The sequence below is a fragment of the Xenopus laevis genome, chromosome 1S (assembly GCF_017654675.1).
Source record: "Xenopus laevis strain J_2021 chromosome 1S, Xenopus_laevis_v10.1, whole genome shotgun sequence".
NCBI lineage: Eukaryota > Metazoa > Chordata > Amphibia > Anura > Pipidae > Xenopus > Xenopus laevis.
Genome location: NC_054372.1, coordinates 26654919 through 26668677, shown reverse-complemented (window position 1 = coordinate 26668677; position 13759 = coordinate 26654919). Strand labels below are relative to the sequence as shown.

Here is a 13759-nt window from a genome sequence, read left to right as displayed (position 1 = left end):
ACAGTGAGGACAGGAGGCAAGAGGGATCATTTATCAAGTACAGCAACAAGTGTAAAAATGTGCAAAAAGTGGACAGAATCAGGCCTGGATTTTTGGCGAGGCCACAAAGGACTGGGCCTAGGACGGCGATATTCTAGGGACAGCATGGCGTCGAGCCGCATTGGGAACGCAGTGTTTCCCAGTGATATGGCGTATGCGCGATCGGCGGACACTAGGACTGTGAGGGCTTCAAATGGAAATCCGGCCCTGGGCAGAATCCACCATGTTTTCAGCACTTTGCCACCTACGCTGTAATTTTTTAAATCACCCCTCTTGCCTCCACCTCTTCTCATTGTATTTACTTTGGTGATGCACAAAATCCAGGATTCAGTTCTACTAACTGACCTCCCTAACTCCCATCTCTCCCCTCTTCAGTCTGTATTAAACACTGCTGCCAGAATTATCCTCCTCTCATCCAAAAGGGTACAGGCCCCTCCGCTGCTGAAGTCCTTATTATGGCTTCCTATAAAACAAAGAATAACTTATAAACTCCTCCTCATAACCTTCACTACATCTCATCTCTTGTCTCTCTATATGTTCCTGGCCGAAACTTCTGCTCCTCTCAGAGCAACCGCTTGGCTGTAGCCCCCACTACTACTGCTGTTTCCCGTATCAAACCCTTCTCTTTTGTGACTCCTTATATTTGGAATGCTATTCCTGAATCTCTCAGGAGAGAATCCTCCTTCAGTGTTTTTAAAACGAAACTCAAGACTACCTCTGGGAGCACCTGGATAACACCTGAACTGGCACTTATATAACAGTGTAACAAACTGTAACCTGCAGCACCTTAATACCCCTCTGAATTGTGTCTGTATGTTACCCTCCCATTTAGAATGTAAGCCCTATGGGGTAGTGTCCTCTAGCCTTTTGTTTCCTTGACACTGAGCACTTAATCTATATTGTAATTATATTTTATATTTATGTGAATTGTATTTCTAATAATGCACTTATTGTTACTTTTTATTCCAATGACCGCTTGTTTGTTACTACTAATTAATTGTTTTGCTGTACAGTGCTTTGCCCTCAAGGAGCGCTACACAAATAAAAATATATAGTGAATAAAGTACCCCCTCTTGTTAAATATAAGGATATTAGAAGTTACCGAGGAGTTTCATGACCATATAAAAACACGAGGCCGAAGGCCGAGTGTTTTTATACAGGTCATGGAACTCCGAGGTAACTTCTAATATCCTCATATTTTACAACTGGGGGTACTTTATTAATTATAATACACAAATTTTAGTGAGTCATGTGACAGAAATTGCATCACTACTCACCGTTTATAACTGATGACATCACTACTCACCGTTTATAAGGATATAATTTACAAGATATTCATGGCTTTTGTGTATTATACATACATACATTCATACATACATACAAAGGCTTTTGCCTAATCCCAAAATAGTGAATTTGGTGCATCCCTAATTTACCTCTGTACTACCCCAAAAGAACAGAGACCTCCCCACTGAATATAGCGAGGCCTGTGTTTGGCAATGCTGTATATTGATAAGTGGCTTGTGGGGGGGAAGGCACATAGTTGCACCGCTCTTCCCTCTGATACCAGGCGCATTCAGAGGCACAAGATAGGGAGCACAGGACGCATACTAACACATTCCTCTAAACACCTACAGTGTGTGACTCGAATCTCGAATTTGAAAAGCTAGAAAACATTTCACATACCTAGGGGCAGATTTGTCAAAGGTCGAAGTGAAAATTCGAATTAAAGAAATTCGAATTTCAAGCTAATTTTTGTGTACTTCGATTAGGGAATAGTCCAAATTAGATTCAAATTTGAAAAAAAGTCCAAAATTCGATTTTTAAAATTTATCATGTACTGTCTCTTTAAAAATCCGACTTCGACCATTCGTCATCTAAAACCTGCTGAATTGCTGTTTTAGCCTATGGAGGACCTCCTAGAACCTATTTGGAGTAAATTGGTGGATTTTTCGATTTACTATTCGAATGAGCTATTATTTCAATTCGATCACAAACGGACCTATTCGGCCAAAAAGAAACTTTGATTTAATTTCAGTTGGTCTTTTTGAATTAGAATTTTGAATTTTTTCTAAATTCAAAATTCGACCCTTGATAAATCTGCCCCCTAGAGTTGCCACCTATCTGGTTTTGAAAAAAGCTGGGTTGTCCTGGTCAAAACTGCATGCCCAGTTTTCCAATTTAGGAACACTGGGAGGAATCCCTCCGATTGACATGGCAGTTGGCCAATCACCAAGAGCCACAGCAAAGCTCTACCCATTAATGTCACTGACCTGCCCCCACTATGTCAACACTCCGCCCCGTGATGTCACAACGCTGCCCGAAGTTAGCAGTGGGGAAAGGTGGCAACCCTACACATACAGTACCTAGAATTATTTTTATATGTATGAGCCAAAGCAAAGAGTGTTTATGTAAGTCAACAATTATTTCTTGGGAAGCTCCACTAATGTAATTATTTTACGTAAAAAAAAAAAAAAAAAAGTAAACTTATGAAAGTAAACATTTATGTAGAAATACATTTTATTGATGTTAATGTCATTTTTTATATATATATAAAAAAAATCATGTATGAAATTATATTGCAAAATGAGGTTAAGCAAACGGCTTATTGTGTGTGAATTATCCAGCGCAGTTTTTACAGCGTTGTAATCCATTTTCATTGCAGGCAGTGCACTTCAGTGCTTTAAATGAGTCCGTGAAGCAGTTTCGGAACACTGACATCTTGCTGCCATGGCACACTAAACAAGGAAGGAAGCCAAACCCTCCACAGAAGGCACAGGCGTGCGGATGCTGAACTCTCTGGAGAAAAGAATTTTTTAAAAAAGGGAAACAAATTGTCAACATTTGGGATGAAGGAAAATACAGGTATGGGACCTTTTATCCAGAATGTTCGGGACTTGGGGCTTTCCGGGTATTGGATCTTTCTGTAATTTGGATCTTCATACCTTAAGGGGCTGATGTATCAAAGGTCGGGGTGAATTTTCAATTGAAAAAAATTTGAATTTCGAGCTATTTTTTGTGTACTTCGACTAGGGAATAGTCCAAATTTGATTCAAATTTGAAAAAACATTAAAAAATTTGAATATCAAAATTTTTATGTACTGTCTCTTTAAAAATTCAACTTCCACCATTCGCCATCTAAAACCAGCCGAATTGCTGTTTTAATCTAGGGGGACCTCCTAGAATCTATTTGGAGTCGATTGGTGGACTTTGAAAAATCTGACTCAAATCGCTATTCCTTCAATTCGTACAATTCGAATTTGGCCAAATATGGACCTATTCAATTGAAAACAGACCTTTTCGACCAAAAAAAAAAACTTCTACTTCTACTTCATTTTGGTTGGTTAATTCGAAATTCGACCCTTGATTAATATGCCCCATAATCTACTAAAAAATCAAGTAAACATTAGATAAAACCAAAAGGCTGGTTTTGCTTCCAATTAGGATTAATTATATCTTAGTTTGGATTAAGTACAAGGTACTGTTTTATTATTATAGAAAAAAAAGGAAATCATTTTTAAAAAATTTTTATTATTTAATGGAGTCTATGGGTACGGCCTATCTGTAATTTGGAATTTGGAATTTCCTGGATAATGGGTTTCCAGATAACGGATCCACTACCTGTATAACATTGAATATAGGTAGAACTGATGGTTACCTCTATCTTCATTAGCAGGTCTTGCAACTCTCCTGATTCATTCATCGCTAGTATTTTTTCAGCACCCTAAAAATAATATGGAAGAAGACTTTAGAATGTGTTGTTACTGCGACCTACTCAGGGGATTTAAAACTTAGAACACCACCCCACATTAAACATTGTGTGGGAGTTTTAATCATAGAGTAAAATATTTTATTAGCACTGGCAGAAGAAATGTGTGCAGTTGTCTGTACTATGTGATATCTTATCAGTAACCAATCAGAGACTTGATGGTGGGTCATATCTGTTGCTTTTGAATCTGAGCTGAAAGCTGAGGATCAATTGCAAACTCACTGAACAGTTATGTCCCATGTGGCCCCCCTTAAAGTCACTGACTAACTCAGAGTTAGAGAGCTGAAAAGCAGGAAGTAGTGTTCTGGCTATTATGTTAGACATCCAGTCACTCCAGTCTTTATTACATTTTTGTCAGTCTATTAAATTTTCTTTTTTTTTCATATTCCAGTCTCTTATTCAAATCAGTTCATGGTTGCTAGGATTATTGCCGAAAACACAAACCAGAAAGCTGCTGAATAAAAAAGCAAAATAACTCCAAATTTAAAAATATACGAATAATAAAAAATTGCAAATTGTTTCACAGTATCATTTTCTACAACATACTAAGGGGCTGATTCATTAAGGGTCGAATATCGAGGGTTAATTAACCCTCGATATTTGACTAGGAATTGAAATCCTTCGACTTCGAATATCGAAGTCGAAGGATATAGCGCAAATACTGTGAGCGTAGCATAAATGGCTTTCTTCAATGAGGGGCATAAATATGACCCATCCACCCAAGTGCAATTGTGTGTGATTTACTGAATGGTGCAATATTGTGTGCCACTATTCAGCAGACAAAATAAGGACAACATTTTCCAATAGAATGCAGAATTGAGTCTGCATGATAAATTCTCAAATCTGCACAAAAGTGGAGATCAACAAAAACAAAAACAAATCACGTTAAAATCAGTCTTTACTTGAAACTGCCAAAAGCTTCTTGGCAAGACAATTGATTTATTTTCATTACAAAAACTATAGAGTATTTCTCAGCGTCACTCAGCTTATTAGCACTCCAAAGAGGCTGGGGCTTTTGGGATGTAGCAGTCCTTCTCAAATAATTAGCAAATTCCCTGAAGTAATTCTTACTGTACAATTCCTGAATTCTGCAGGGTTACCAGTCAGCACAGTAACTGACTGTTTGTCCATTAACTGTTAAATCTTTCTGTGAAACACTGTAAAAATGCCTCTTTTCTCTCACAGACTGAACTTCCTATTCATCTTCTTTGTCTCTCCCTTCTGAATTAGTGTAACTCTTAATAATCTGCCTGTGCCCTGTGCTTCTCTCTCTCCCAATCAAAGAAATGATTCATTCTTCAAAGAAAAACACTTCTGCATCTTAAAGGAAAACTATACCTTCAAACAATTTGGTCTCCATAAAAATATATTGCATAAAACAGCTCTTATGTAACTAAACCTTTTTCAGAAAAATATTTTTAGTAATATGTGCCATTGGGTAATCCTAAATGGAATATTTTGTAAATGTAAATCGCCGGCGGAATAGCAATCGGTGCGCTTCATTTTCCGAAGTCGGCGAAAGTTACCTCATAAGGAAACTTCGGGCGACATCAGAAAACGAAGCGATCTGAGTGCCATCCTGCCGGCGATTTAGATTCTAGCCGGCGGGGTGGAGTTTGGGGAGATTAATCGCTCCGAAGAAGAAGCGATTTATCGCCGGGTGACTAAATCTCCCCGACTCTGAGCGTGTGTCTCTGCCCTAAAACCACTGAAAACCCACAGATTGCAGAGGAGCAACCTAATTATTTCAGAAGCAGAATACAACATTTTTAACGGATTATCTATATTTCAAAACTTTTTTTCTGGGAGGTGAAACTCATTCAAAATTTTCATTTTCCACCATAGTTCAAAGCCCATTGAAAATACAAAAAAAAAAGAATAACAATTGCAAATGGGCAATAAGATAAACAAAAAGTTTGGTGAACTACATACAGAGACATAGTTCTACTTTACAACTACACAAACTTTTACTTACCCCAAGATAATGGCCATCAATAAACACCACAGGTAATGAAGGGACTTCAGAGACTCTTCGGCACCGCTCATCAAGTTCTTTGCCAAAGTCGCTATTCAGAGCAATATTCTTTTCCTCAAATTTTACTATGTGGTTTTGGAAGATTTTTCTCACCATTTCACACCTTTCGAAAGTGTTTCGCACAACGCGCAGACTTGTGGTGTATATGACTATTCGCCCAAATTCAAGTGTTGTGGAGGACTGCAAGACATTTGTTTTTTAAAATAAATGAGGTTACAAGTATTGCACTGTATGAGATCAGAGTATACTCTGCTGGGGACAAAGAGATTCATTTTCACCAGATTCATAGATTTTCTAGGAAAACAGAGCTTGGAAACTATAGACAGTAAATACTTCATTCTTTAATTTCAAAGAAACCCAAGCTATGTTTTATTTATACTTGAGAAACACAATGCTGTCCTGTACTGTGTCATGGAGAAACATAGAAAAACATTGCTTTCTTCAACATTAGGCACCCAGTAAATGCAGGATTCAGTTTCATATACTGCCATATCTCAGCACTTTTTGCAAGAATTTTGCTTGAATTAAGCAGAATCCTTTTTTAAATTCAACCCATTAAAGTTGTGCATTGTTAGATTCCTGGATGCATGAAAGTGTCAATTTTAGAGGTTTCAAGTTTTTTAGGAATTTTCTAAGCAATAAAATCAGATGTAGTTCGGTATTCAGTCACATCTTCTGTGGAAGAGTCTGTTTTTATCTAAATCCAAAAATCATGGAATTTCTGCATCTCTATTCAAAAAAGGGAAAAACACACTGACGGACAGTTGTGCAAATTTGGTACCCACTGATACATATAGGGGCAGATTTATCAAGGGTCTAAGTCAAAATTAAAATTTCGAATTTGAATTTTGAAATTCAAATCTTCAATTTTTTTTAGTGGAATTCGACTAGGGAAGAGTTAAAATTCAATTCAAGTTTTTAAAAAAATTTGAATTCGATTTTTGAAATTTATCATGTACTTGAATTTGACTATTCGCCACCTTAAACCTGCTGAATTGCTGTTTTAGCCTATGGGGGACGTCCTGGGAACAATTTGGAGTTGTTTGCAGCCTTTCTGAAAACCAAGGTTTTTTTTGGAGAAAAAACTCAAAGTGAATTCGATTAGAATACGATTAGAATTCAATTCGAGTCTGCAGGTCGAATCCATTCACCGGAGTTTGAAAAATTTTAATTTTTTGATAAATTTCGACTGGTCGTTTTTTAGTTGAATTTCGAGTTCATGGAAGTTTATGGGAGTTTTTACAAACTCCCATGAACTCTTAATTCAACCCTTGATAAATCTGCCCCATAATGTGTATTGGAAATATCTGCTCAAACTTCCATTTCTTTTAGAAACCTAAATAAACACATTTTCTCTAAAACCACGAATGCCATGAAAGATATTAAAAGATTCTAACATGTAAAGCAGGAACGAAAAATGCTGAACAATGCCCGAAAAAATATGAAAACTTCAAAAACCTCCAGACAAATACTAGCAAATAGTGATTGGCGAATTTATTCGGCAGGAGCAAATTCGCTGCGAATTCCCGCGATTCGTAGCTGGCGAATAAATTTGCGAAACCGCAGCTAAAATTCGCTAGCAGAAAAAAAATGGACGTCGGCATCAAAAATGAGAAGGTGGCGCCGCTTCGCAAATTTTTCAGTTTCACTAATTTTGTGGGAAATTCGCAAATCTTTCGCAGTTACACGAATTTTGCAGGAAATTCGCAAATTTTTCAGCGAAGCAAAATGCCCCAAATTCGCCAATCACTACTAGCAAACAAAAATCTGAAAACCACTAAAAGTCCATGAGAATAAAAAAAAGGCCAATCAGTGCAGCCCCCATTGACTTCTATAGGACCGCAAATGCTTTTACTTGGCAAGTTTTTGTATATGAGTTTTTCTCACTTGATCAATTTTTACAGTTTACAGAAATGAAAAAAACAAACATTTAAAGGGGTGGTTCACCTTTAAGGTAACTTTTATTATGTTATAGAACGGCCAATTCTAAGCAACTTTTCAATAGGTTTTCATTATTTATTTTTTATAGTTATTTGCCTTTTTCTTCTGACTCTTTGCAGTTTCAAATGGGCATTGAAATGCTAATATAATGTTACCTGGGAGCCTCATTTGTGGGGACACCTGCCACCAGGTCCGGACTGAGAATTAAAATAGGCCCTGGCATTTTAGGTACACAGAGGCCCAATCAGCCCACACAGAAGCCCAAACAGCCTTCACCAGCCCACTAAATACTGACTTTCTATGGGACCTTATAGCAGCCCCTCTGGCATTTGCCAGAACCCACATATTGCCAGTCCGGGCCTGCCTGCCACCTCCCCTACTGTGCGCTGCACCTGGTAACTGACGTGCCAGTCAGTTCCCGGGGACAGTAGTCCTTTTATATTCGCACAACACATGACGTCATCACCCAATAGAAACAATGATCAAATACTGGTAAAGCTGGTCACAGACGCAAAGATAAAGTCTTACGGAACAGAGGTTCATACAATTTTCGGCTTGTGTGTGGATTGTCCTGGTGTTTTTCCTACCATGGCAATACGTCGATTGGACAAGTTAAGCTCCCCATAGACGCGACGATTCTTCTTGCAAGTCCGACCAATCCTTCGAAATTATCGTGCGGTTAGTGGGATTCGAACAATCGTACATCTTACGATTTTTCGGCCGACATCTGTCAGGAAATTGATCGGCCAGGTCAAAAAATCTTTGTCAGTCCCAGTGCAATCTATCTATGTTTGCAGGGCCAAGCAGGCAGCTCCCCTTTGTTTTCCTGGCAAATTGGTCTTTTTAGTTGATGGTCAATTCGTACGATCGTTCTGAGAAAATCGTGGTCTCACGATGAGGATCGGATCTTTTAAAAATCTCAACATCTATGGCCAGCTTTAGACACTTTCTGGCGGCTAACTATATCTCTGTGTGTATTGCCTCTGTCTGATGGTATTAGTGGGTGACTTTCACTACTATTTGTCTGAAATAATTTTCCTACGATTGCTGTCTGTCAATTCATAGCCAGAATATTTTCTGATTTGTCCTGTATACTATTTTATTTAATCTGCATGGTTAGTTGTAGGACGAAAGATTGCAAGAACGATCGGCCGTCGAACATAAGGTTAAAATCTGCAAGTCTATGGGCAGCTTTAGACTTTGAGTAATTTTGAACCATCACTCATCCAAGCAGCTTCTTCAGTTCAGCTGCGGTAAGAAATTCTCCTGCGTGCCGTATTCCCTAATAACAATCATAAATCAGAGTTGAACATTGAAATCAAATATCTGACAGGCTGCTATGGTGTACTTATCTAGAGTTACGTTTCCTTTAGGAGAGGTAATGCCTTTTTGAAAGGACCAGTGATAAAAATGAAGAACAGCTACTGTGTTGCCACTTATTTTTCTTTTGCTGTATAACAGTTGCTGGTGATTATGGCTGTCGGCAGCTTTATAGACATTGATTTGCTGATTATTAGCTGCAGAACCAGCTCTGTCTGATCAGCATAGCTCTGACATGTAATTATTTGCTTGTTTGTGTGCACACAATAGCAATGAATACCTAGCGGCACATTTACTTTCGAGTGAAGGAATAGAATAAAAAATACTTTGAATTTCGAAGTATTTTTTTGGCTACTTCGGCCATCGAAATTGGCTACTTTCGACCTTCGACTTCGACTTTGAATCGAACGATTTGAACTAAAAATCTTTCGACTAGTCGACCATTCAATAGTCGAAGTACTGTCTCTTTAAAAAAAACTTCGACCACCTACCTAAAGGTCCCCATAGGCTTTCCTAGCTTATTTGGATCGAAGGAAACGATTTTTCCTTCGATTGTATGAACGAAAGAAATGCAGTAAATCCTTCGACTTCGATATTCGAAGTCGAAGGATTTTCCTTAGATGGTCGAATATCGAGGGTTAATTAACCCTCGATATTCGACCCATAGTAAATGTGCCCCCTAGTATCGGTTTCATTTTCTGTTGCTAGAGGAGAAATAATTTCTCCAGACTCTAGCTAAGAACGCAGCATCATATAAATATAAAAATATAGAGTGCCATTGTTGAAAATCTAAATCAGGTAAACTAACTTGTGGCCCTTGTTAATGTACAACTCTCAGCACCTTAAAGGCTAAAATGTTAGAACTATCTTTAGAAGTGTCAGGCTGTGGATACAACTATGAGCAGAAGCTTTACCTAATGAACCCCATGGATACAAGCAATTAGATAATTCACAATGACTACCCCTTATACTATGAACAACATTTTTATGTTGGGGACCCCGAGGTGGGAGCCCCGGTGGGCCCCAGACTCTCCAATCAGACACTGAGTGAGCTTTTTAACTCCATTGTGTTTCTTGGCATTGGTTTACTTTTCCCACAACTGGGGTTTTTTGTTTTTTTTTTACAAAATTTAAAAACTCACTCCTGAATTTAATTCAAACCTGGACATTATCTACAAGTAGTTTGTTTGCTCTCCCTATGTCTGCATGGGTTTTCTCTAGGCAATTTGTTTTTCCCCTGCTACAATAACCTACTTACAAAATAACTGTGTAAATTGTGAAGAAATTGACCCCAGAGTGTGTAAGTGAATATGATAAGGAATTTGAATTTGAATCTCCGCTGGGGCATTGGGGACTGATGTACAGTAAATGTACATAGATCTTAGTAAAACAATGTGTAAATGTATCAACATTATATATATAAAAGTTAATAATATGTACAGTATTGGGACCATAAGTGACCGGGAAGTGCCACTTATTGTAACGGGACTAGACTCTAATAAAAAAACGTACAGAGGTGATACCAGCCCCGCACAGATATATAAGAATATGGGGGAAATATAATAAAATTCACAAAGAGCAGAACTTTGCAAATATAAATAAGCCAATGTAATAATCGTCTTTAGGCTTTTATTGCATTACGAATCTTAATTAGGCATTGCGAACCTTAAACACCTTTTCTGGAGTTTAGTTAAAGGAAAACTATACCCCCAAAATGAATACTTAAGCAACAGATAGTTTATATCAAATTGAATGACATATCAAAGAATCTTACCAAACTGGAATATATATTTACATAAATATTGCCCTTTTACATCTCTTGCCTTGAACCACCATTTCGTGACTCTATCTGTGCTGCCTCAGAGATCACCTGACCAGAAATACTATAACACTAACTGTAACAGGAAGAAGTGAGGAAGCAAAAGGCAGAACTCTGTCTGTTAATTGGCTCATGTGACCTTACATGTGGTTTGTATGTGTGCACAGTGAATCTTACGATCTCAGGGGGCGGCCCTTATTTTTTAAAATGGCAATTTTCTATTTATGATTACCCAATGGCACATACTACTAAAAAAGTATATTATTATGATAATGGTTCCTTTACATGAAGCAGGGTTTTACACATGAGCTGTTTTACTCAGTATCTTTTAATAGAGACCTACATTGTTTGGGGGGTATAGTTTTCCTTTAAGTATTTTTGTTGCAAAATGTGGATTGTAATTGCTAAATTTTATTAAATACACTGCAAATGTTCGCAAAAGCAATTTGGTCACAAACTTTGCAAAGGAAGTCGCTGAGGTGTTTAACAGTGGCGTAACTAGAGAGCACCGGGCCCCCCTGCAAAACAATCTTCAGAGGGGCCCAGCGTGCTCTGATCCCCATCCTCCCACCCACTTCCTACCTCCACCCACTCCCTGCCCAACTCTGTCCACTCCCAGACCCAACTCCACCCACTCCTGCCCTGACTCCACCCCCTCCCTTTCCTATCCCCCCACTTCTCCACTCCATGCTGACTTGCATTCTGATATCCCGTCACAAGTAAAAGAGCAGCTGAGGAAGGGGGGTGTCAGGACTGCCAGAAGTACCCGACGGCGCTGTATACATTACCGGTGGTCACAGTGAAGATCCAAGATGGCGGAGCCCATGCTGAACACATGGCTTCAGCGTCGCTGCATGATGATGTCATCACTGGTGCCTGGGTTCCTGTCCTGCTTTCTCCCAGCCTTGATTCCTGCTCCCAGCCTTGATTCCTGCTTCCAGCATTAATTCCTGCTCCCTGCCTGTGATTCCTGTTACCTGCCTGTGTTATTGAACTTTGCCTGGACTTTGGACTTTTACATCTGATCTGTCTGCCCTCGTTAACTCATGCCTGTGACCACTACTACTGATTCTGCTTAACCCTTCGGATACCGCGACCTTGCTCCCACTAGAGGGCTTCCTCCTTGATCCAGACTACCTCCCTGGAGGGAGCTCCCGGCTCCCTGACAGGGGGTTCTTGTTCACTATAGAAGAAGCAGACTCTACAGTCTAGGCCCCCTCTTCCCTAGACCCTCCTACGACTGCGGGGTCTGCTATTGCTACGCCACTTGTCTTTAATCAGTCAAAAAATGTCGTAAACATGGTCGCTAACTTTTGCAAAGGCGTTTGCAAAGTTTTTTGCGCTAACAAAACATATATGAGTCTTTTCCCTAAAAATTCTCTCATTGTTACACACAAAACAGAAACTGTGAATGAATCATCTGACACATACAATATTGCTAAATGTAAAACAAATTTAAAAAAAACAACAAAAAACACAACCACGCATTTAAACCAAGAGCAGGTTTGCTCCTCACGACAACATACACAATATAAAATCTAAATGGAAAAAAACAGAACAGGGACTGAGTGTAGATCTAAACAGCAAGTTCATATTATTCTAGTCAATCCAAACATAAGTGCCCATAAATGACAGGGCACCGCAGACAACAATGTCTGCATCAAGGAGGCACCTGAACACACAAATAATGATTTGAGGGACCGTTTGCCTACAATGGCTTTGATACTTTATTCCTTAAGATATGCCAAGTGTATTCCAACTAATTCTACTTCTAGTGCAAGAAGATGTCAGTGGTTGTAGGTGAAAATGGTGCCATGTATCAGATATCAGCAATTGTGAAGTTCTAGACTGGCATTGGGCAGCCTTAGATAATGACACCAGGTAACATGACACTATGAATGCAGCCAGAATGGAAGCACCGTGACATCTCTCCCCATACTGTAAATAGACGATTCAGTGATGTGCACAGTAAATACAGAGGTTAATTTAAAATTTAAAATCAGCATAAAATAAGCATGTCATAAAAGATTTTTATACATCTTTAAAGATGTTTATTGCTGGATAATCAGGGTCGGACTGGACCAGGTAAAATCCTGGCGGGGCCCAATCCTGTTGGGGTCCCAAAAGATTCCATTTTATACCCCATCCTACCCCTAGACTTATTTGCCTAGTAGTTGTAAAACACGTGGCACTTGGACACATGCATACAGACTCACAGAGCAGGAATTATATAAATAAATAACCAAAACTACATTAGGCTTAAACCCCCCACTGCCATTTGATTTACTGATTAGTATTCCTTCATAGAGTAAAATAAAATATCCTTTTCATGGACCTCATGATAGCAAAAACAACAAGCAATTCCTAAATTCCATGAAAGTGGGTTTTTAACTATTTACTGTGTCGATTACAATTACAAATAATTTTGTATTTATTTTGCCATCCATGTTTCTGTTTGCTGACTATGACTCCAACCCTTACATTTAGTAGATACAAAGATCTAATCCTTCAAGAATAATCCTGAAATATATATATTTCATATATATATATATATATATATATATATATATATATATATATATATATATATATATATATATATATATATATATATATATATATATATATTGTATTTATTATGGTACATGGATGTTACAATGTAAAAAAAAAAGCAGATCAGGGTTCAATAACTAGTAACCTATAAGAAGCTGGATTTTATTATTTTACTATTTTGCTATTTTTATTATTGCACCAAATTGATCAATGGCTGATTGATTGCTAATGGTCACTTCTCTAAAGTGATTTTTTTACCTAAAGAGGCCTAATAGAAAATATTTTT

At 38.2% G+C, this 13759-nt stretch overlaps 1 protein-coding gene across 2 annotated transcripts in view; it reads right to left on the bottom strand.

The window, feature by feature from the left end:
* Nucleotides 1-2548: 2548 nt before the first annotated feature.
* The window catches only part of grxcr1.S (glutaredoxin, cysteine rich 1 S homeolog), a 72486-nt gene continuing 61275 nt past the window's right edge, over nt 2549-13759 (bottom strand). For both annotated transcript variants that reach the window (XM_018243129.2, XM_041579452.1), the window contains 3 exons: nt 5781-6020; nt 3695-3760; nt 2549-2835 (listed from right to left, as the gene is read on the bottom strand). In XM_018243129.2, coding sequence (XP_018098618.1) covers nt 2656-2835; nt 3695-3760; nt 5781-6020 — 486 coding nt within the window. In that variant the 3' untranslated portion in view covers nt 2549-2655. The remainder of the gene's footprint in view (nt 2836-3694; nt 3761-5780; nt 6021-13759) is intronic.